This window comes from Mastigoproctus giganteus, chromosome 7 (assembly GCF_048544385.1).
Source record: "Mastigoproctus giganteus isolate SK-2022 chromosome 7, ASM4854438v1, whole genome shotgun sequence".
In the NCBI taxonomy this organism is placed as follows: domain Eukaryota; kingdom Metazoa; phylum Arthropoda; class Arachnida; order Uropygi; family Thelyphonidae; genus Mastigoproctus; species Mastigoproctus giganteus.
The window spans coordinates 137,930,670-137,954,284 of NC_143581.1; the positions used below are offsets into that span (position 1 = coordinate 137,930,670).

The 23,615-nt window shown below is 38.2% G+C and overlaps 1 protein-coding gene across 3 annotated transcripts in view; it reads left to right on the forward strand.

Annotated features, from left to right (window-relative positions):
* The window catches only part of AIMP2 (aaRS-interacting multifunctional protein 2), a 127,760-nt gene extending 104,507 nt beyond the window's left edge, over positions 1–23,253 (forward strand). Inside the window, exons 5-6 of one of the 3 annotated variants that reach the window (XM_090377108.1) lie at positions 867–921; positions 22,861–22,905. In XM_090377108.1, the coding sequence (XP_090233234.1) occupies positions 867–894 (28 nt within the window). In that variant the 3' untranslated portion in view covers positions 895–921; positions 22,861–22,905. Of the gene's footprint in view, positions 1–866; positions 922–22,860 lie in introns of all 3 variants that reach the window. The other 2 variants (XM_090377109.1, XM_090377107.1) reach the window with 2 other exon arrangements.
* The last annotated feature ends 362 nt before the right edge of the window (positions 23,254–23,615 follow it).

The following is a 23,615-nucleotide window of genomic DNA, read 5'->3' on the forward strand; positions in this document are numbered from 1 at the left end:
CATTCCAAATATTATAGCACATTGATTGCACAATTGAATACTTTGCTTATACTCTGGCATGACCACTAAGTATTACTATAGGAATTTACAGTTAATTATTTTTACAATACATTCATTAACTTGTATTCAGCAGTCACATGGGGTTAAATCATAGTCCACTCAAATGCATTTACATTTCTGCACTCACATGCCTAGCCACCTGGCTATGTCAGGCTAAAGATTTTAAATAAGGATATCTTTCTCATCTGGGTCGATATGACAGGTAACATTTTAGAGTTACCTGTCATATCGACAGGTCATATTGAGTGGGATTTAATTTTTTCCAACAGTGCAGTAAGTTAGTAGTGTCTAATTTTTTCCCATACAGGGGCCATATTCAAAGTTAGATTTGGTTTGTGGACTGCACTGAGTGATTTGAGAAAAATTAGTGTGTTACATTTTTCATATCTTGTTACATGTAAAAAAGTGGCGCCTCCGTAGCCAGGTGGGCAGGAGCAGCAGTGCGTAGCACATGCTTCTTGATTAGACCGGGGTTCGAACCTGTGACCACCAAATACGGAGGATGCGGAAAGGTCAGGGAATGACCACTGCATATCCCGGAGCAATATGGCCTTAGTTGCTAATGCTCCTAAAAACCAAATAACAACAACAACATGTAAAAAGTTTATATTTTCGTGATAACTGTTTTTTATTTTCAAGCTATATATAAAATGTAAAGATTCTCAACATTTTTATGGGCAAAATCTATGTCAGTGATTTATTTTTCAGATTTTATTAAAATTATAAAAATATGGCTTACTTTTGTTTTTTTTAAAATACTTTACTTTAGCATTTTTTTTATTAAATTCCTTACTTTTGCTTTTAAGCGCTCACTTCAGAAAATTTACAACCTGAAAAGAATCACTGCTTTTCAATATCAAGGTGAATAAATAAATATAATGATACACCTAAAATTGAAAATATTCAAAATTTTTATTAAGTACAATAAACAATAATATTCACTGAACAAAACTTAACATTTAATGAGATGATTGAGGCTGGATATTTTTAGATAATTGTTCGAAATATAGTTGAAAATTTGTAATGCCAATTCTCAATACAGAATGAAGATTGAGCTTCTTGAAAGAGTCCAAAGATGGGCAACTTCAATGGTGAGATTGAGAGAAAGACAACTGTAAGAGGAAAGAGGATTGGCAGCCGGGCACTTCAGAGGTGACCTGATTGAGGTTTATAAGGCTCTGAGAGAGATTAGTAAAATGAAAGAAAGTGAAATTTTTAGACATGCCACCAAAGAAAAAAAGTGGACATCAGTACCGCGTAGAAACACTGCATAAAGAGGAAATTAGAAAAAAACCATTCCGCTAGTTTCCATAACTGGATTACAATAAGCCACTCCAAACCTGAAAGTGACAAAGAAAATGAACATTAGCATTAGTAGAGGCATTTGATGCAAGAAAGCAAGCTTATGCAGCATCAGCCAAAAAAATTAAAGTAAAATAAATAAATAAAAAATAACCACTTCCACTTCACCCCTCTGTTCGTTCCAAATACCTGTCCAGCCGAGCCTAAAACTTATTTAGGCTATCAACTTCCACGACAAGGGATGGAAGTCTGTTCCACCTACCAACCACCCGCTGGCTAAAGACAAATTTCCGCACATCTATCCTACATCTGTCTTTCCTCAATTTGAATTTATGCCCTCTCAGGTGATTATTCTGAGCAAGAGGAAGAATCCCATCAGCATTGAGCATGCTCAAACCATTCAAGGCTTTATACACCTCTATCAGATCACCTCGCTGCTGCCTAGTCCCGAGACACTGTAATTCGCAAAACTTAAGCCTTTCTTCTTAAGAGCACCCCTTTGTTCCATTCACTAATCTTGTTGCCCTTCTCTGTACTCGTTCCAGCAGCTCTACATCCTTCTTGAAATGAGGTCTCCAGGCCTGCATACAGTACTCTAGGTGTGGCCTGACCATTGCCTTATACAAGGGAATAATCACCTCCTTATCCCTGCTAGAAAAATTCCTATAAATCATTGACAATACACCATGAGCTACTCTTGAAGCCTGTCTGCACTGCTCAGAGAACTTCATATCTGCCTGCACAACCACCCCCAGGTCCCTTTCATTCTCTACCACTGTCAGTGTAGTACCACAGAGTTGATACGTTGCTCTGCGGTTGCTGTTTCCCATACATTTGTCAATGTTAAACTTCATTTGTCACCTCTCAGCCCATCTGCTCAACCTTTCCAGATCCTGTTGCAGCAGCATAGTGTCGTAGTGTCCTTGACAACCCTGCCAACCTTCGTATCGTCTGCAAACTTGGACATTAAGCTTGACATACCATCATCAATATCATTTATGAATACAGAAAACAATAAAGGACCCAATACTGAACCCTGAGGGACTCCACTAATAACATTAGTCCACGATGAGCAGTGTCCATTGATTACCACTCTGTCTTCTCCCCCTCAACCACCTCTTTATCCATAGCAGAAATTTGCCTCCAATGCAACACTGCTCCAATTTGTGCAGCAGTCTTCCATGTGCAACAGTATCAAAAGTCTTTCTAGGATCCAAGTATATAATATCAAAGTTATTCCCTGCATCCAGTTCTTTTGTGACTGCATCATAGTATCCAATCAAATTGGTCAGGCAAGACTTCCCCTTAATAAAACCATGCAGTGTCTGAGCTATAACTGAAGTCTTGTCTAGATGATCCTGCATTGCGTCTTTAACCAGTGCCTCCATTAATTTTCTGGGAACAGAAGTTAAACTCGCAGGTCTATTAATTACTTGTGTCATCCTTTGATCCTCCTTTGTGAATTGGGGTCACATTTGCACATCTCCAGTCCATGGGTACCTCCCCTGAGTCCAAGGAAGCTCTCATAATTATGGCTAAGGGTTTGCTTACTTCCATTGCTTCCTCCTTTAATATAACTGGATAGATTCCATCCACCCCAGGTGCCTTTCTTGTGTTTATCTTCAACAATTTCTCCTCCACTTTACTCTCAGTTATTACAAGATTCTCTAGCTTACTGCTAGAGTTGAATACACCTCTGGCATTCCCCTCGCTGAATAACTACTCATGTGTGAATGTCGATGCAAAATATTCATTTAGTTTGTTAGCTACCTGAGTAGGATCATCAACAGTTGACCCATCGATATCAAGTGGACCAATCTGATTCATCCCCTTCCTTCTAGAGTTTACATAAGTAAAGAACTCTTTGCTGTTTTTCTTCTCATCCTTTGCCAAGGATTTCTCGTAATCTGCCTTCGCCTGCCTAACCTCCTTTGTAACTTTGTTACAGATCAACTTGTATCTATCATAGGCATCTGTGTGACGTATTAATTTGTATGTATCCCATGCATTTTTCTTCTCTGCCATATGCCTTATTAGTTCATCTGACATCCATTTAGGCCTAAACCTTGAACAATATTTCTTAGTTGGTATGTAAAGCCTAGTAGCTTCCACGATAAGTTCTTTGAATGCTTCCCATTTTGAATTTGCTGTTGGTAACACCATCAGTTGATCCCACTGTATAGAATTTAAATACTGTCTCAGTCCACCATAGTCGCCTTTACGAAAGCAATACCCCTTCCCTTTACTCCTAATGGTAGTTACCTCTTTGAGTAAATCCCACTTCAGAACACTGTGATCACTGCCACCTAGTGGTTCATTTATCTGCAGATTTTTAATGCATGAAGAATCACTACTGATAATCAAATCAAGAGTATTACTCCCTCTAGTTGCCTCCCGAACATGCAGAGTTGCATGCAATTGAAATAGCCCTTGAGTTCATTATAAATAGCGATTACCAAAGGTACATGATTTACTGTGATTCATTGAGCGTATTACAGGCTCTAGTGTCGATGAGGTACAACTCTCATCCGGTCCTGTCACGGATCCGGCAGATGCTATGTTCCGCCTTTGAATCAGAATTTGACATTCGCTTCTGCTGGATCCCAAGCCACATTGGGATCCGGGGAAATGAATTAGCTGATACTGCTGCCAAATCAGCCATTTCCCTGGATAGTCATTGCCTGTCAGTCCCCTATACAGACTACAGGCAAATAATACGATGTAAATTATACTCCCAATGGCAAGACTCTTGGCACGGACAGACCGCGAATAAACTACAGCGTATTAAGCCTGTAATCATGCAATGGCAGTCCAGTCTACGCAGGGTCCGAAAAGAGGAAGTTGTTCTTGCTCGGCTCCGCATAGGTCATAGCCATCTAACACACTCCTTTTTGCTGAGGGCGGATGGCCCACCTATGTGTGAGACGTGTAACGTCATTTTAACTATCTCTCACGTTTTTATTGAATGTCCTGTTTTTAGACAATCTTTTTCTAGCAGTTTTAGTAATCTGGCTGAACCCTTTACACTCGGTCAGATTTTAGGTAACAGAGACAACATGTCTGACGTTTTTAATTTTTTACAGTCGATCAATTTCTACACAAAGATTTAAGTTTATATTTTATACCTTTTATATAACCTTTAACCACTGTATCATTTTTACCTTTTTGACACGGTAGCCTGTTCTAAGGCTGACCAATATTTTTGTATTGGTTTTATTTTTTGATTTGGCGCATTATGGCCATAGCTGCCAATGCGCCATTAAAAACCAAACCAAACCCGAACATGCTGATGTAGAAAACAATCATCCAATAAATCCACAAAAGCCTTGCTAGTGTGTGAGTGACCAGCCCCCAAATTCCAGTGAATATCTGAGAAATTAAAATCCCCCATAATAAGACTCTCTGATTTACTGGCCCACTCTATTTCTCTGTACAGTTTCTTATTATACTCATCAGAGTCATTAGTCCTATAGCACACTCCTACTCTCAATTTTGATCTCCCAATGCTTATGTCACACCAAACTGACTCGACACTGCACTGTCCAGCGATGTCGACTGGCTTCACTTCCTTGGATTTTATGTGTTTCTTAACTAATAGCATAACCCCTCCTCCCTTCCTATCCTGTCTATCCTTTCTGTAGACATTGTACTCCCCAAATTCCAGTTCTGCATTCCTTATATCTGTGTGACACCCCGTCTCTGAAATCCCAACAATATCTGCCTTTGATGTTTTGAGCAATACCTCAAATTCATCAAATTTATTTACTAGACTCCTAGCATTGGTGTACACGCAAGTATACATGCACCTGTTTCTATTCTTAGCTACCCTAACACAACCCATGTGTTTACTTGTACCCCAATGATTCCCAGCAGTCTCTGAAATATCCTGCATCTTATTTTCCAGGCTGCTGCTCATTCCAATAGAAGCAGTGCAAGAATCACTTTCTCCTCTGCCAGTGGCTACTGTTAATCTATTAGTCCTTGTATCCCCCCAATCTAGCAGTTTTCCGACCCTCCTAACACTGCCTCGATAGCATCAGCAAACATTCTTGCACCCTTTCTATTTAAGTGTATCCCATCCCTGTAGAAGCAGTCTCTCCTGTTAGCAAGTACAGACCAGTCTGAAAAAAATTCTACCCCTTGAGCCCTGCACAATCTTTCCAGGGTCGAATTGATCGACAGGGCTCTCATCATATACTCCCTCCTGTCGTGTCTGGTCAGAATTGCAGACACTTTCAAATTCAACCCTAATTCACGGCTTTTTTTCATCAGTGACCTGTACTTGTTAAGTAATTCCGCCGGTCTCCTACTCTTAATATCATTAGTGCCAACGTGTGCAACTATATCGCCTTTTGTGCCCTTAAAAGATGATATCTGCTCTACAACATCATCAACCTTTGCCCCTGGCAGACATACCCTGGTCCTGTTCCACCTATCCTTTTTACAAAGCATGTTTCCCGTTTCCCTGACAATAGAGTCACCAACAACTACTAGTTCCTTTGGGACCAGCGCATTCTGCCTTGGGGGCTGCCGCTGTGTTGCGCGATGACCAAGTGCAAGCTCTGGCATTGGTGTGGGCAGCTGAGAGCTTGATGGGCCCCTCACTTGTAATCCTTTGAGGGCATCCACCCTGTCCTTCAAGCTCTCATATAGGCCCATAACAATGCTGAGTTGACGCCTCATTTCCTTACACTCCTTGCATCGCGCACATACAAAGACATACACCATGGCAGTATCATGTCTCATACCTGACTGCTCCGCAGACATCAAGCAAATAGTGCATCTTAAAAGGCTGTGATTCAGAGGGCAACTGCCCCCCTCAGTTCTCCTCTGAGCCACAACATTCCCATTAGCTTGAGCCTTTTGCTTTGCTGCTCTGGTTTGAGTCATGATTTTGATTTACTTTCAATAAAAATTTCAATTTCAGTACAAAATTAAATCCTAAACTTGTATCCCAACACAGTTATAACGCTATATTTATATTTCAGTAACGAGTGTTATCTACGAAATCTACGAGTGTTATGTATGAAATATTTACGTTTCAGTAATGAGTGTTATCTACGAAATCTACGAGTGTTATCTAAGAAATATTTGTTTCAGTAACGAGTGTTATCTGCGAAATCCCTTTATATAACTTCCGTATCAAGTTATGTATTAATTATTTATTTTTACTAATTATTTATATTACGTAACCTAAGTGGTTATATGTATAGTTAAAAGTACAATTTAATTGCCAATGAAGTTCGACAAGATTAACATGATTCGAATGAAGATGAAACAAATGATGAGGAGACCGGCAGAATTACTTAACAAGTACAGGTCACTGTTGAAAAAAAGCCATGAATTAGGGTTGAATTTGAAAGTGTCTGCAATTCTGCCCAGACAATATAGGAGGGAGTATATGATGAGAGCCTTGTCGATCAATTCAGCCCTGGAAAGATTGTGCAAGGCTCAAGGGGTAAAATTTTTTTCAGCCTGATCTTTACTTGTTAACAAGAGAGACTGCTTCTGCAGGGATGTGATACACTCAAATAGAAAGGCTGCAAGAATATTTGCTAATGCTATCGAGGCAGTGTTAGGTGCATTGGAAACTGCTAGCTTGGAGGGATACAAGGACTAATAGATTAACAGTAGCCACTGGCAGAGGTGAAAGTGATTCTTGCACTGCTTCTATTGGAATGAGCAGCAGCCTGGAAAACAAGATGCAGGATATTTCAGAGACTGCTGGGAGTCATTGCGGTACAAGTAAACACATGGGTTGTGTTAGGGTAGCTAAGAATAGGAACAGGTGCATGTATACTTGCATGTACACCAATGCTAGGAGTTTAGTAAATAAATTTGATGAATTTGAGGTATTGCTCAAAATATCAAAGGCAGATATTTTTGGGATATCAGAGACGTGGTGTCACACAGATATAAGGAATGCAGAACTGGAATTTGGGGAGTACAATGTGTACAGAAAGGATAGACAGGATAGGAAGGGAGGAGGGGATATGCTATTAGTTAAAAAACATAAAATCCAAGGAGGTGAAGCCAGTTGACATCGCTGGACAGTGCAGTGTCGAGTCAGTTTGGTCAGACATAAGCATTGGAAGATCAAAATGCAGAGTAGGGGTGTGCTATAGGCCTAATGACTCTGATGAGTATAATAAGAAACTGTACAGGGAAATAGTGAGCCAGTAAATTAGTCTTATAATGGGGAAATTTTTTTAATTTCCCAGATATTGACTGGAATTTGTGGATTGGTCACTCACACATTAGCAAAGCTTTTGTGTATTTATTGGATGATTGGATGATTGCAACTAGAGGGAGTAATACTCTTGATCTGATTATCAGTAGTGATTCTTCATGCATTAAGAATCTGCAGATAAAGGAACCACTAGGTGGCAGTGATGACAGTGTGCTGAAGTGGGATTTACTCAAAGAGATAACTACCATTAAGGATAAAAGGTTTTTGCTTTCGTAAAGGTGACTACGATGGTCTGAGACAGTATTTAAATTCTATACAGTGGGATCAACTGATGATGTTACCAACAGCAAATTCAAAATGGGAAGCATTCAAAGAACTTATCTTGGAAGCTACTGGGCTTTACATACCAACTAGACATATGGCAGAGAAGAAAAATGCATGGGATACATATAAATTAACATGTGACACAGAAGCCTATGATAGATATAAGCTGGTCTGTAACCAGGTTACAAATGAGGTTAGCCAGGCGAAGGCAGATTACGAGAAATATTTGTCAAAGGATGCAAATAAAAACAGCAAAGAGTTCTTTACTTATGTAAACTCTAGAAGGAAAGGGATGAATCAGATTGGTCCACGTGATATCGATGGTTCAACTGTTCATGATCCTGCTCAGGTAGCTAACAAACTAAATGAATATTTTGCATCGACATTCACACATGAGGAGTTATTCATTGAGGGGAATGCCAGAGGTGTATTCAACTCTGGCAGTAAGCTAGAAAATCTTGTAATAACTGAGAGTAAAGTGGAGGAGAAATTGTTAAAGATAAACACAAGAAAGGCACCCGGGGTGGATGGGATCTATCCAGTTATATTAAAGGGGGCAGCAAAGGAAGTAAGCGAACACTTAGCCATAATTATGAGAGCTTCCTTGGATTCAGGCGAGGTACCCATAGACTGGAGATGTGCAAATGTGACCCCAATTCACAAAGGAGGGGGCCTTTGTAGCCAGGTGGAAAGGAGTAGCAGTGCGTAATACACGCTTCTTGATTAAACCGGGGTTCGAGCCTGTCACCACCAAATACAGAGGATGTGGAAAGGTCAGGGAATGACCACCGCATATTCCCGAAGCAATATGGCCTTAGTTGCTAATGCTCCTAAAAACCAAATAACAACAACACAAATCAAAGGCTGACACAAATAATTATAGACCTGTGAGTTTAACTTCTGTTCCAGGAAAGTTAATGGAGGCACTGATTAAAGAAGCACTGCAGGATCATTTAGACAAGACTTCAGTTAAAACTCGGACACAGTATGGTTTTGTTAAAGGAAAGTCTTGCCTGACCAATTTGATTGGATACTATGATGCAGTCACAAAAGAACTGGATGCAGGGAATAACTTTGATATTATATACTTGGATCTTAGAAAGGCTTTTGATACTGTTGCACATGGAAGACTGCTGCACAAATTGGAGCTGGGTGGCATTGGAGGCAAATTGCTGCTATGGATAAAGGGATCGTTGAGGGGGAGAAGTCAGAGAGTAATAATCAATGGACACTGCTCATCATGGACTAATGTTATTAGTGGAGTCTCTCAGGGTTCAGTGTTGGGTCCATTATTGTTTTCTGTATTTATAAATGATATTGATGATGATCAAGCTTAATGTCCAAGTTTGCAGATGATACAAAGGTTGGCAGGGTTATTATTATTAGCATTAGCCATATAGTGCAAGGAAGCCAGAGGCTTATGCTGCACCAGGCAAAAAAAATAAAAATTCTGAATTACCCAAAGACAGAGAAAGAAAGGTAGAAGGGAATCACCAAGAAAGAGAAGAATGATGATATCCAGCTCAGGACCCTGGGTGTGCCAAACCCATACTCTCCAGATGTGAGCCCCTGGAGGTCATCATCATGAGCCATTTTCAATCCACTGTAGGATGAAGGCCTCTCCAGCAACTTTCCAGTTCCTTCTGTTTTGAGCACTGGCCATCCATTTACTACCCACAAACTCATGAATTTCATCTATCCATCTCCGCCTTTATCTTCCAGGTTTTCTTCTAGCTCCTCTTGGATACCATTCTGTTATTTTCTTAGTCCATCTGTCATCATGTCTTCGAGCTATATGTCCTGCCCAAGACCATTTTAGTTCTTTAGTTTTGATAAGAATGTCCTTTTTCTTGAGTTTGCTGCCTAATCCATGTGTTTCTCTTCTTTTCTAACAGTCTGATTTCCAATATAATTCGTTCCATTCTTCGCTGTGTAGTTCTCAGCTTCTCTTCCATTCTTTTTGTGAGTGCCCAAGTTTCACTTCCATAAGTCATGGTGGGGAGTATACATTGGTTCATTATTTTACGTTTCAGACAAACTGGGATATTGCTCTTCAGTATGTGACTATATTTCCTGAAAGCTATCCATCCAAAATTTATTCTTCTCTTGACTTCCAGCCATTTATCATTATTACAGCTAATAACTTGTCCCAGATAAGTATATGACTCCACCTTTTCAATTACTGCACCTTCAATCATTATATTTCCCTTTCCGTGGCATACTTGTTCATCATTACTTTTGTTTTAGCCATATTCATCTTTAGTCCAAAATCCTTACTAACTGTACATAACTGATTAAGATTTTCCTCTAATTCTTTGGGATCGTGGCTTATGACCAAAATGTCATCTGCAAATCGTAAATGGTTTAGGTACTCTCCGTTCACATTGACTCCTTTCTGCGACCAGTCTAATCTTCTGAAAGCTTCCTCAAGGGTAGCAGTAAACAGCTTCGGAGATATTGTGTCTCCTTGTCGAACTCCTTTCTCGATTTTAAATTTCCTACTGTCTTTGTCTTGTCTAATAAAGGAGGTAGCACTCTCATATATTTTCTTCAAAATCATAATATATGGGGTATCTATGCCTAGTCTTTCCAGTGCCCGAAACATTGCCTTATGCTGTATGTAGTTGCCGACCGGGCTAGCCGAGTGGGTAAAGTACCTGCCTGGCAACCCAAAGGTCGCGGGTTCGATTCCCGCCTCGGGCTTGGATCAGAGTACTGCAAAAACCTTGGGAGGTGCAATATGGCCACAGAAGCCGATGTGCCAACAACTACCAAAAAAAAAAAAAAAAAATGCTGTATGTAGTCAAATGCCTTTTCATAATCGACAAATGCCAGGCATAACGGTGTTTTATATTCATTTGCTTTCTCCAATAGCTGTGATATTACGTGAAGGTGATCCATAGTTGAGAATCCTGTCCTAAAGCCAGCTTGCTCTTTCGGTTAATTCTCATCAAGTATGCTTTCTAATCTGTTAGTAATGACCCTTGTGAACAACTTGTAGATGTGGGAAAACCAGCTAATTGGTCTATAATTTCCAATTTCTGATTTATCTCCTTTCTTATGCAGCAACACTGATTACATTATTCCACTGCTTAGGCGTCACACCTTTTCTAATGCACTTTGCGAAGAGCCTTGCCAGTTTTTGTGTTATGTCACTTCCTCCCAATTTTAACAACTCTACAGTAACCTCATCTTCCTCCTGGGCTTTCTGATTCTTCATTTTCTTCAATGCATGTTCTACCTGATCAGGAAGAATATCGGGTGTGTCGTATGTGTTGATACTTTGCAATCCATTTTCCCCACTTCTGGCATCATTCCCCTGCTACTTGTATAATTCTCTATAGTAGCCTTCTGCTATTTGAATTATGCCTTCTCTGCTGTTTATAAGTACACCATCGCTATTCTTCAGTTTCAGTATCATTTGTCTTTCTGTATTACTGCTCATGGCTGCTGATTTAAATCCTTTGTTTTCCCATAATGCTTGTTCTACTTTTCTTGTGTTAAATCTTCTTATGTCCTCTCTGAGTCTCTTTCTAATGGGTTTGCATAACTCAGTATACTCAATTTTTTCCTTGTCAGTGTTTATCTTGCTCTTCGTTTTTCGCCTTCGGTTCATCATAATAAGTGTTTCTTGACTAATATTTTCTTCTTTGGATTTCTTTTTCCCTATAGATTTCTTGGGCTTTGTCACTTTCAGAAAGTTGTAATGTTCCTCGTCGATATCTTGGTCCTGAGCAGTCTGCAGAAGCTCAAACTCGTTCTTAAGTTCCAGTACATACTGCTTTTTTCCTCTTCTGTTATCTCAAACACCTTTGTATTATTTACTTGAGTCAATTTTTTCCTTTTCTTTCCTACATCTATATCAAGTGTACATCTTACCATTCTGTGATCACTTCCAACATTTACCTTAATCAGAACGGTAACATCATTCACAATATATCTTCTGTTAGTGAGGATGAAGTCGATTTCATTAGTAGTTAATCCATTTGGACTCTTCCATGTCCACTTTCTGTTCACCCTTTTCTTGAAAAAAGAGTGAACAGAAAAAAGTCCTTGAGATTCTGCAAATTCCACAAGTCTTTCACCTCTTTCATTTCTTTCACCAATTCCAAAATTTCCTATAGTTCCCCTTTCTGCACTGTTTTTTCTTTTTCCAACCTTAGCATTGAAGTCCCCCATAATAATAGTATAGTGGGTTTTCTGCTCATCTAGAAGACTCAATTTCGGCGTACATTTCTTCAACCTCTTCATCATCATGGCTCGATGTTGGTGCATAAATCATAATCTTTAGCTTGTACCTCTTAGAAATCTTGAGCATTAGTCTTGACACCAAAAGTACATCAGTGGTGATGTACTTTTGAATTCCAAAATGTTGTTTTTAAAATCTTTATGGACCAGAAACCCAACTCCACCTTCACTCCTTTCACTGTTTCCATTGGTGTACAGCAGATTTCCACTTGATAAACTTATTAGTCGGGGGCTTATAAGTGATTCATTTCTTCTTCTTGTTTCAGCTAAACCGATGATATTCCAATTCATATTTTCTAATTCCTTTTCCAGCTCTAATATCCTGTCTTCACCAATGAGTGATCTTACGTTATAACAGGCCAAGTTCAGTTTCCGTGCATGGCAGCCTGGTCGTACCCAGAGATTCCTAGCACCCTCTGCTTCCACTCTGATCCTCTCGCTGCTGTAAGAGGGAAAGTGTAAGCTGCTGGGGACTGAGGGCCATTTGTTTTCTCGTGCTGTCATATACTGGAGGGTTTGGTCTTTTCCTCTTCACGCCGACCAGGCATCTTGAAGAGAACCACTCTACACGTTCGTTGCCACCTGAGTGACGTAACAGGGCTTACCATCGAGAAGGTGTGCATGATTGAATTTTAGGGAGGCAGGCCAACCGGACTTCTCCTAAATCTTCTGTAATAGAGAAATATTGGATCTATCAGTGTTTTAGGCTGAGTGTCTGATAATACACGATACCTGTTCCCCTCTAAGCCCCCCCTGTAGGTAAGGGGTTTGTTAAGGACACTACTGATGCTATGCTGCTGCTGCAACAGGATCTGGAAAGGTTGAGCAGATGAGCTGAGAGGTGGCAAATGAAGTTTGACATTGACAAATGTAAAGTACTACACATGGGAAACAGCAACCCCAGAGCAACGTATCAACTCTGTGGTACTACACTGACAGTGGTAGAGAATGAAAGGGACTTGGGGGTGGTTGTGCAGGCAGATATGAAATTCTCTGAGCAGTGCAGACAGACTGCAAGAGTAGCTCATGGTGTCTTGTCAATGATATACAGGAATGTTTCGAGCAGGGATAAGGAGGTGATTATTCCCATGTATAAGGCAATGGTTAGGCCACACCTTGAGTACTGTATACAGGTCTGGAGGCCTCATTTCAAGAAGGATGTAGAGCTGCTGGAACGAGTACAGAGAAGGGCAACAAGATTAGTGAATGGACCGAAGGGTTGCTATTACGAAGAAAGGCTTAAGTTTTGCAAATTACACTGTCTGGAGACTAGGCACCAGCGAGTTGATTTGATAGAGGTGTATAACGCCTTGAATGGTTTGAAAATGCTTAATGCCAATGGGATTCTTCCTTTTGCTCAGAATAATCACCTGAGAGGGCATAAATTCAAATTGAGGAAAGACAGATGTAGGATAGATGTGTTGAAATTTGCCTTTAGCCAGCGGGTGGTTGATGGCTGGAACAAACTTCCATCTGTCATTGTAGTAGTTGGTAGCCTAAATAAATTTAAGGCTCAGCTGGACAGGTATTTTGAACAGAGGGGTGAAATGGGAGTGGTTTTTTTTTTTTTTTATTTTGGCTGATGCTGTATAAGCTAACTTTCTTGCATCATATGCCTCTACTAATGCTAAGATACTCATCTGTTATACTGTTTCTTTTTAAATATTTATTTGATTTTGTGCATGAAAAAATTTGCTCGCAAACATATTGATGTGAACAAAGTAGCCATTTTCATGGCATTTTACTTTATTTTCGCGGCCCATATACTTATTTTTGAACAGTGTTTTGACTTGAAGATCAATAATTTCGAGTTGCAAGCTGGGATTCTAGTTTTCAGCATAGAAGTAAATAGATTCTCAGACAAGCTTATGTCTTTTTCATGGGATCTTATATCAGCAAATCGACTTTCAAACTCATCAAAAAGTAATTGTAATAATAAAATGCAACGATTCTTTGGAAATGTGTTTCTCTTTTAGCTCAGTGCAACATTCAAATTGTCTAACAGCTTGTTCTGAAATGATTTGACATCACCATACAAATCAGAAGCCAATTTTCCTTTTCTTGTAGTTTTAAATTAAAAACAAGATCAAAAACAGCCACATATTTGATAGTTGCTTTATTGGTTTCTCTTTTTCTGTCATAAAATTAACAATTTCATGATGCAGTTTAAAGAAACGACTTTGCCACAATTGAACCATCTCACTGCACAATTTAAAATTACATCTTCATATTCAGCTTCAATTTCTGAAAGAACCTGTTTAGAAATATGGTGATTAAGGTCATATGACCTTATAAAATTTACTGTTGAAATAATCACATTCATAACGTGTTGGAGATCCAATACTTTCCCACAGAGAGCTTCTTGGTGCAAAATGCAGTGAATTGCAATTGGAGGTTCAGTTCCAATATCTATCATTTTCTTGATTATTCTACCCATAAGACTAATTTTTTTTACCAGTCATATTTTTTGCATTGTCAGTTGTGACTCCTACTAGGTTTTTAATATTTAATCCTAACTTTTCAATAGATTGGCAAAAATTTTCAAAAAGATTTTCACCTGTAGTTGTTCTATACATACTCTGTAGCTCAACTAAATCTGCAAATGGTACAAAATTATCATTAATTCCATGTATGAAGATAAGGAGTTGGGCTGTGTAACTTACATCAGTACTGTCATCCAATGCCACACTAAAATATTTCATTTGTTTTATGTTTTCCAAAAGTTGTTCGAACAAATTCTTTACAATAACTTCTACTCTTCGGATAATTGTTTGTCGAGACAAACTAATGTCTTCTATCATTGTTTGCTTCTCTGGACAAATTTCTTCACACAACTTTTAACAAATTCACCATCGCTGAACATTTATTTCAAAAGCAATCAAATGTGCAACTTGATAACTGGCACTTAACAACAGATAAATTTCTTGACTGAAACATTTTCATTGTGTTTTGTTGTTTTCTTAATTTGTTTTCTAACTGTGAACACTTTTTTTAAAAACATTTATGCTTGGAATCATAGTGTCATTTTAAATTATATTCTTTAAAAACTGACATATTCTCCTTACACACTAAACACGCTGCTTTTTCGTCGTACTCAAATGAAGAAATAGTCTTCAGTCTACCTTTGATTAAAAGCAGGACAGTCCAACTCAGCTTTCCTCTTTCAGAATGTATTTAAGGATGATTTTTTAATTCAATACAATGAACAAGTTATATCAAAATAGTAGAATTTCACAATGTGAAAAGATTGATATGTACATAACTGTATTTAGCATACATATGACTGCACTGTATGTGCTTGATACAGTTGAACTCGACACTTGCATGCCTGTACATGCAATGGTGCAACTTCCTGAAATTCTGTTTTAGTTTAATTTCCGCATGAGCCATATAAGAATTATGAGCAGGCCGTACCAAAACTTATTGCAGTTTTACCAAAACGTACGGCCTGCACATAATTCTTTCAAAGAGATAATTCATATTATTAATTGTTCATTCTTTTTTTTTTTTTTTTTTTTTTCAGTTTAATTGTTTTTTTTTTTTTTTTTTTTTATTATTATGTATTATATACAATAAAATATTAACATTCTTCTCTGGAACTCATCTCACACACACGCACCAATCTCGCTGCCCTTCTGTGTACGTGTTCCACCAGCTCTACATCCTTCCTAAAATGCTCTGGCAGCCTGTCTGCACTGCTCAGAAAACTTCATTTCTGACTGCACAATTACCACCAGTTCTTTTTCCTTCTTCACTACCCTGCATGTTGTACCGCACAGTTGCTATGTCACTCTGGGGTAACGCTACCCATATGCAGAACTTTGCATTTGTTAATGTTAAACTTCGGTTGCCACCTCTCAGCCCATCTGCCCAACTTCTAGATCCTGTTGCAGTAGCGTACTGTCATTAACAACCCTGCCAACCTTCATGTCATCTGCAAAAGCTTGATATGCCTTCATCAATATCATTAATAAATATAGAAAACAAAGTGCCGAACACTGGAAGACTCCACTAATAACATTAGCCCCAAAGAGCAGTGTCTATTCATTACCACTTTCTGTCACCTCCCACTCAGCCATCACTTATCCATAGCAGCAACTTATCCTTAATGCCATACTGCTCCAATTTATATAGCAGTCTTTCATGTGCAAACAGTATCAAAAGCTTTCTTGAAATCCAAGTACAGTGGACCCCCTCCCCCCACTTTACTATATTCTACAGACACCATCATATCGTGAAAATATCAGGATGGGAACCCAATAACATTGTTTTTTGCCAATTCATTCCAAGACCTCGAAGTTGAAATTTTCGCTGTATAACTAAGCTTTTTATCTCTCTGAAAGGTGATTTTTATAATGGAAATTATACATGTTAATTAAAAAATTGATAAAAACATGATTAAAACTTATATATTGATTAAAGCGCAACACAAAAAATCACTTAAACAAAAGGATGCAAAAACAAAACACACGGCCAACAAGTTTACAAACGCTGCTATTGGCTGAGAGGAAGGACTGCTTAGTCTGGTCAGAGACAATCTTAAGCTCAGGCACTCACATCTGGTGAGTATGGGCTTGGCACACCCAGGGTCCTGAGCTGGAGATATCATCATTCTTCTTTTTCTTGGTGATTCCCTTCTACTTTCTTTCTTTCTTTCTCTCTCTCTCTCGGTAATTCGCCGACCGGGCTAGCCGAGTGGGTAAAGTACCTGCCCGGCAACCCAAAGGTCGCGGGTTCGATTCCCGCCTCGGGCTTGGATCAAAGTACTGCAAAAACCTTGGGGGGTGCAATATGGCCACAGAAGCCGATGCGCCAACAACTACCAAATCAAAAAAAAAAAAAAAAAAAAAATCAAAAAATCTCGGTAATTCAGAAAAAATTTTTTTGCCTGGTGCAGCTTAAGCCTCAGGCTTCCTTGCACCATATGGCTAATAATAATAATAAAGCCCATTCCATCGTAAAGTGAAATAAGTAGGCGCCGTTTAACATGATCATTGGTTAGTGGAATCAGCTGCTTTAATTTCAAAAATCCAATTCAAATCCTTGAAATGCACTACACTCTCATCATTATCATATGTTCAGTTATAAGAATCAACTTTGAACGCATTGTGATATTTTTCTAAAGCACATTTCTAGGGTTCACAACCATAAAACAATTTGCAGTTTCCGGTCTCTTGGGTGTTTCTGTTAGTGCAGTCTGTTATAAACTTGAACTTATTTCATTTGCAATAATAACGATAGCTGCAATTCTGTGAACTTTACGTTATTATGGTGAAAGGTTTCCCCTTCCCCTTCCTCTTCAATCATGTAAAAGACATAAATAAATTTTCAGAATCTTCTCTTCATTCCTACTTTTTAAGCTTCATAAACTTGTTACTCACTCCAAATGTCACTTGCACATATCATCTTAGTTGCAATTTGCCGTGTTCTTTGTCATTGATTACTTATCTTTTTTACTGTTTTAAATTTTAATACCACAAAAAAAAAAAAAAAAATGTCAGTGAATAGAAATATCAATTAGTTAGCACGTTCATCATCATCAGCCATTTTCAATCCACTGCAGGATGAAGGCCTCTCCAGCAACTTTCCAGTTCCTTCTGTTTTGAGCACTGGCCATCCATTTACTGCCCATAAACTCATGAATTTCATCTATCCATCTCTGCCTTTGTCTTCCTGGTTTTCTTTTAGCTCCTCTTGGGTACCATTCTGTTATTTTCGTAGTCCATCTGTCATCGTGTCTTCGAGCTATGTGTCCTGCCCAAGACCATTTTAGTTCTTTAGTTTTGATAAGAATGTCCTTTACTTGAGTTTGCTGCCTAATCCATGTGTTTCTCTTCTTATCCAATATAATTCATTCCATTCTGATTCCCAATATAATTCGTTCCATTCTTCGCTGTGTAGTTCTCAGCTTCTCTTCCATTCTTTTTGTGAGTGCCCAAGTTTCACTTCCATAAGTCATGGTGGGGAGTATACTTGATTCATTATTTTACATTTCAGACAAACTGGGATATTACTCTTCAGTATGACTATATTTCCTGAATGCTATCCATCCAAAATTTATTCTTCTCTTGACTTCCAGTCATTTATCATTATTATAGCTAATAACTTGTCCCAGATAAGTATATGACTCCACCTTTTCAATTACTGCTCCTTCAATCATTATATTTCCGTGGCATACTTGTTCATCATTACTTTTGTTTTAGCCGTATTCATCTTTAGTCCAAAATCCTTACTAACTGTACATAACTGATTAAGATTTTCCTCTAATTCTTTGGGATCGTGGCTTATGACCACAATGTCATCTGCAAATCGTAAATGGTTTAGGTACTCTCCGTTCACATTGACTCCTTTCTGCGACCAGTCTAAATCATCTGAAAGCTTCCTCAAGGGCAGCAGTAAACAGCTTCGGAGATATTGTGTCTCCTTGTCGAACTCCTTTCTCGATTTCTACTGTCTTTGTCTAGTCTAATAAAGGAGGTAGCACTCTCATATATTTTCTTCAAAATCATAATATATGGGGTATCTATGCCTTGTCTTTCCAGTGCCCGAAACATTGCCTTATGCTGTACGTAGTCGAATGCCTTTTCATAATCCACAAATGCCAGGCATAATCGTGTTTTATATTCATTTGCTCTCTCCATTAGCTGTGATATTACTTGAAGGTGATCCATAGTTGAGAATCCTGTCCTAAAGCCAGCTTGCTCTTTCGGTTGATTCTCATCAAGTATGCTTTCTAATCTGTTAGTAATGACCCTTGTGAACAACTTGTAGATGTGCCATAACAAGCTAATTGGTCTATAATTTCCCATTTCTGATTTATCTCCTTTCTTATGCAGCAAAACTATGATTGTATTATTCCACTGCTTAGGCGTCACACCTTTTGTAATACACTTTGTGATGAGCCTTGCCAGTTTTTGTGTTATGTCTCTCCTCCCAATTTTAACAACTCTACAGTAACTTCATCTTCCCCCGGGGGCTTTCTGATTCTTCATTTTCTTCAATGCATGTTCTACCTCATCAGGAAGAATATCGGATATGTCTTATGTGCTGGTACTTTGCAATCCATCTTCCCCACTGCTGGCATCATTCCCTCGCTCCTTGTATAATTCTCTATAGTAGTCTTCTGCTATTTGAATTATGCCTTCTCTGCTGTTTATAAGTACACCATCGCTATTCTTCAGTTTCTGTATCATTTGTCTTTCTGTATTACTGCTCATGGCTGCTGATTTAAATCCTTTGTTTCCCTTAATGCTTGTTCTACTTTTCTTGTGTTAAATCTTCTTATGTCCTCTCTGAGTCTCTTTCTAATGGCTTTGCATAACTCAGTATACTCAATTTTCTCCCTGTCAGTGTTTTTCTTGCTCTTCATTTGTCGTCTTCGGTTCATCGTGACAAGTGTTTCTTGACTAATTTTTTCTTCTTTTGATTTCTTTTTCCCTATAGGTTTCTTGGGCTTTATCACGTACATACTACAGTATTAATTAAGCTATGTACGTAAGCATGTAATTTATTTTTATTTTGCTAACCTGTGGAAAATAATTTTCCAGTTTTCATGTATCATTTAATTTTGTTAATTGGTAATGTAATAAAGTTAAATTTGGAATCTACTTTTATAGCCTATGTATAATATTCCTCCTATTTTCGCTTATTAGAATCACTGTTTAATAGAATTAAAATTCAATTCACAAACGTGATCACAATTATTGGCACTTACAACATATCATACAGTGAATGGTATTTTATTATGGAGAGTGCATTGTAAAGTTATTTGATTGTATAGTGAACCAATCATAAAGCTGGGATCCACTATATATGATATCAGAATTAGTTTTTGCATCCAGTTCCTTTGTGACCACACCATTGTATCCAATTAAATTTGTCAGACAGGATTTCCACTTAACAAACCCATGCTGTATCTGAACTATAACTGCAGTCTTGTCTAGATGATCCTGCATTGTGTTTTTAACTAGTGACTCCATTATTTTCCCTGGAACAGAAGTTAAACTAACAGGTCTGTAATTACTCATCTCACCTTTTAACTCCTTTTGTCAGTTCAATATATATTTCAACATCTCCAGTCCATAATTATGTCCTTAACCATAATTATGGCTATTAAGTAAGCAGACCCTTAGCCATAATTATGGCTAAGGGTTTGCTTACTTCTTTGCTGCCTCCTTTAATATAACTGGATAGATTAGGTTTAACTATGTTTAACTTCAACAATTTCTCCTCCACTTTGCCTTTGGTTATTACAAAATCATTAAGCTCCCTGTTAGAGTTTAATAAGCTTCTGTTCTCTATTTCCCTACAGAATTCCTGATGTGTGAATGTACATGGTTGTTAAAATTAAAGTATCCCTATGTAGAGGGCTCTGGAGTGAGTTCTAAGGCCCACATTGAAGAGAGATTTGGACAACAGGTACAATAAAGAATGCGCTCGCCATTTATTGGGGGAAAAAAATAGCTACAAAATTTGTCACTATATGGCGCTGTAGCAATACAAATCACTTGAACAGTGCTACAGTTGTTCAATATGTCGTCCGTTTTGGTCAACAACAGTTTCCATTCGAAGAACAGCATTTTCTACAGCAGAATGTAAACTGTCAACTGGAATAGCCAGCAGATGACATCTAATGCTGTCCTTCAGATCTTCCAGAGTGTGACATCCTTCCCAATACTCCTGGTTCTTCAAAAAACCCCACAACCAGAAGTTGCATGGGGTTGAGGTCCAGTGATTGGGGTGGCCAAGATGTCTGGAAACAATGGCTGATGAGCCGTTCGTCTCTAAAATATTGCCTTAGGAATCTTTGGACACAACAGTGGATGTGGGGTGGTGAACCACCTTGCATAAATATGGTATCCTGAAGGCACCCACATTGTTGCATCTCTGGTATTGCGAAATTTGCCAACATTTCATAATGTCGCTGTCCAGTGACGGAACAGGTGCGGAGTCCAGTTGGTGTTACCTGTTCAAAAAATATCGCCCAATCATGAATGCAGCTGTACAAACAGCACAAATAGTCTGAGCAGGATCGTAAACAGTCAAACCATCAATATCAAGTGGACCAACCTGATTCATTCCCTTCCTTTTAGAGTTTATATAAGTTAAGAAGTCTTTGCTCTTTTTTTTTGCATTCTTTGCCAAAGATTTCTTGTGACTGCCTGTGCTTGCCTAACCTCCTTTGTGACTTGATTATAGACTAACTTATATCTACCATAGGCTTCTGTTTTGCCTTAATGCATGAATAATCACTGCTGATATAATAAGATCAAGAGTATTACTCCCTCTTGTTCTCTAAAATGCTGATGTAGAAAACAGTCACCAATTAATCCTTAAAAGACATGCTAGTGTGTGAGTTACCAACCCACAAGTTCAAGTCAGTATCTGGAAAGGTAAAATTCCCCATTATAAGACATTCCATTTACTGACCCACTCTATTTATCTGTACAGTTGTTTGTTTTACTCAAGTCATTAGGCCTATAACACACTCCTACTCTCATTTTTGCTTTCCCAATGCTTATGTCACATCAAACTGACTCAGCATTGCACTGTCCACTCAGGTCGATGTTATGTTCCTTAACTAACAGCATAACCTCTCCTCCTTTCCTGTCCTGTCTATCCTTTCTGTACACATTGTACCCTCCCCCAAATTCCAATTCTGCACTGCTTATATCTGTGTGACACCATGTCTCTGATATCCCAACAGTATCCGCTTTTGATGTCTTGACCTGCACTTCAATTTTGTAAAATTTATTTACTATACTCCTAGCATTGGTGTACATGCAAGAATACATGCACATGTTCTTACTCTTAGTTAACCTTAACACAGCCCATGCATTTAGTTGTTCCATGTTGACTCCCAGTCCTTGAAATCTCCACACCTTGCTTTCCAGGCTGCTGCTCATTCCATTCACAAACTTTCATCTCTGCCTGCAGCTGCTGTTAATCTATTAGTCTCTCCCCTGAAGCTAGCTGTTTTCCAACCCACCTTATGCTGCCTCGATAGAGTCAGCAAATATTCTTACACTCTTTCTATTTAAGTGTATCCCATACCTGTAGAAGCAGTCTCTGCTGTTAACAAGCACAGACCATGAGAAAAATTCTAACCCATGAGCTTTGCACAATCTCTCCAGGGCTGAATTAATTGACAAGTTTCTCATTGTATACTCCCTCCTATTGTGTCTGGCCAGAATTGCAGACACTTTGAAATTAAATCCTAACTTGTGACTTTTTTTCAACATTGACCTGTGCTTGTTAAGTAAAACCGCAGATCTCATACTTGTAATGTCATTAGTGCCAATGTGTACAACATCAGCTTTCATGCCCTTAAAAGATGATATCTGCTGTACAATGTCATCAACTTTTGCCCCTGGCAGACATACCCTGGTCCTATTCCACCATTTCTTCTAAAAATAGAAACCTAACAGTTGCTTTCGTGATTTCGACACGTTTCCACAAATACCTTCAAATAAACCCAGTTTATTCTGGACTGCGTTTTGTATTATGCAGATATGTGAATTAGTTAAATTAACGTTTAAATATAATTTATGTATTTACATATTAATTTTCTAAAGCAGTATATCCCAGAGTTGCTTTTTTTATTTATTTATTATTATTATTTTATTTATTATTATTATTTATTTATTATTATTATTTTATTTATTATTATTATTTATTTATTATTATTATTTTATTTATTATTATTATTTATTTATTATTTATTTTTTTTTTTTCAGGTATCTGGCACGTCTTACAGGGTCATTTTATGATGAATCAAATCCCATAACTTCCACAGAGATAGATAACTGGTTAGATACATCATATATTTCTGTTTATGGCGGAAATGATAAGGAAAGACAAGTAGTTTTAAAAGCACTTGGTGTACATTTTGGAAAGCATAAATTTTTAGTTGGTAAATCTTTAACAATAGCTGACATTGTTATGTGTAGTGCTCTTATGCAGACTAAACTCATTAACATACTTCCTACCAATGTTTCTGTTTGGGAGAAAACTATATGCAGAAATCTAATGTTCTCTTCGCCAGCACTCACATTGTAATAATGACATGAGTATTTTTATGGTTTCTTCATGTTCTGTGAGATTCAGAGAAATAAAATGTGGTCAAGTAATTTTCTTCATTGTGAAATTAGTGAGAAATTATCAGACAGTCATCAATTGCCAATGGAAAATGCAAAATTACTTCCCAAAACCAGCTGTTTGAAAGGATAATTAGCACAGTTGTGCCAGTTAGGATACGATTATGCCAAACCATGCACATGACTCCATTTAAACCTACCAGTACAACTTGGCATAATAAATAAATTTTCAAAATATTGATATATTAGTTGCAGTATCAATATATCATCACTGAATGGCCAGCTTTATATCACACTTGCCAGACAGTTATAACTTAATTTGTAAACTGGGTTGATAAGAAGGATTTGTAACTTAATGGAGGCCTCCCATGCTTTTAGTTCTAATACATTGAGGC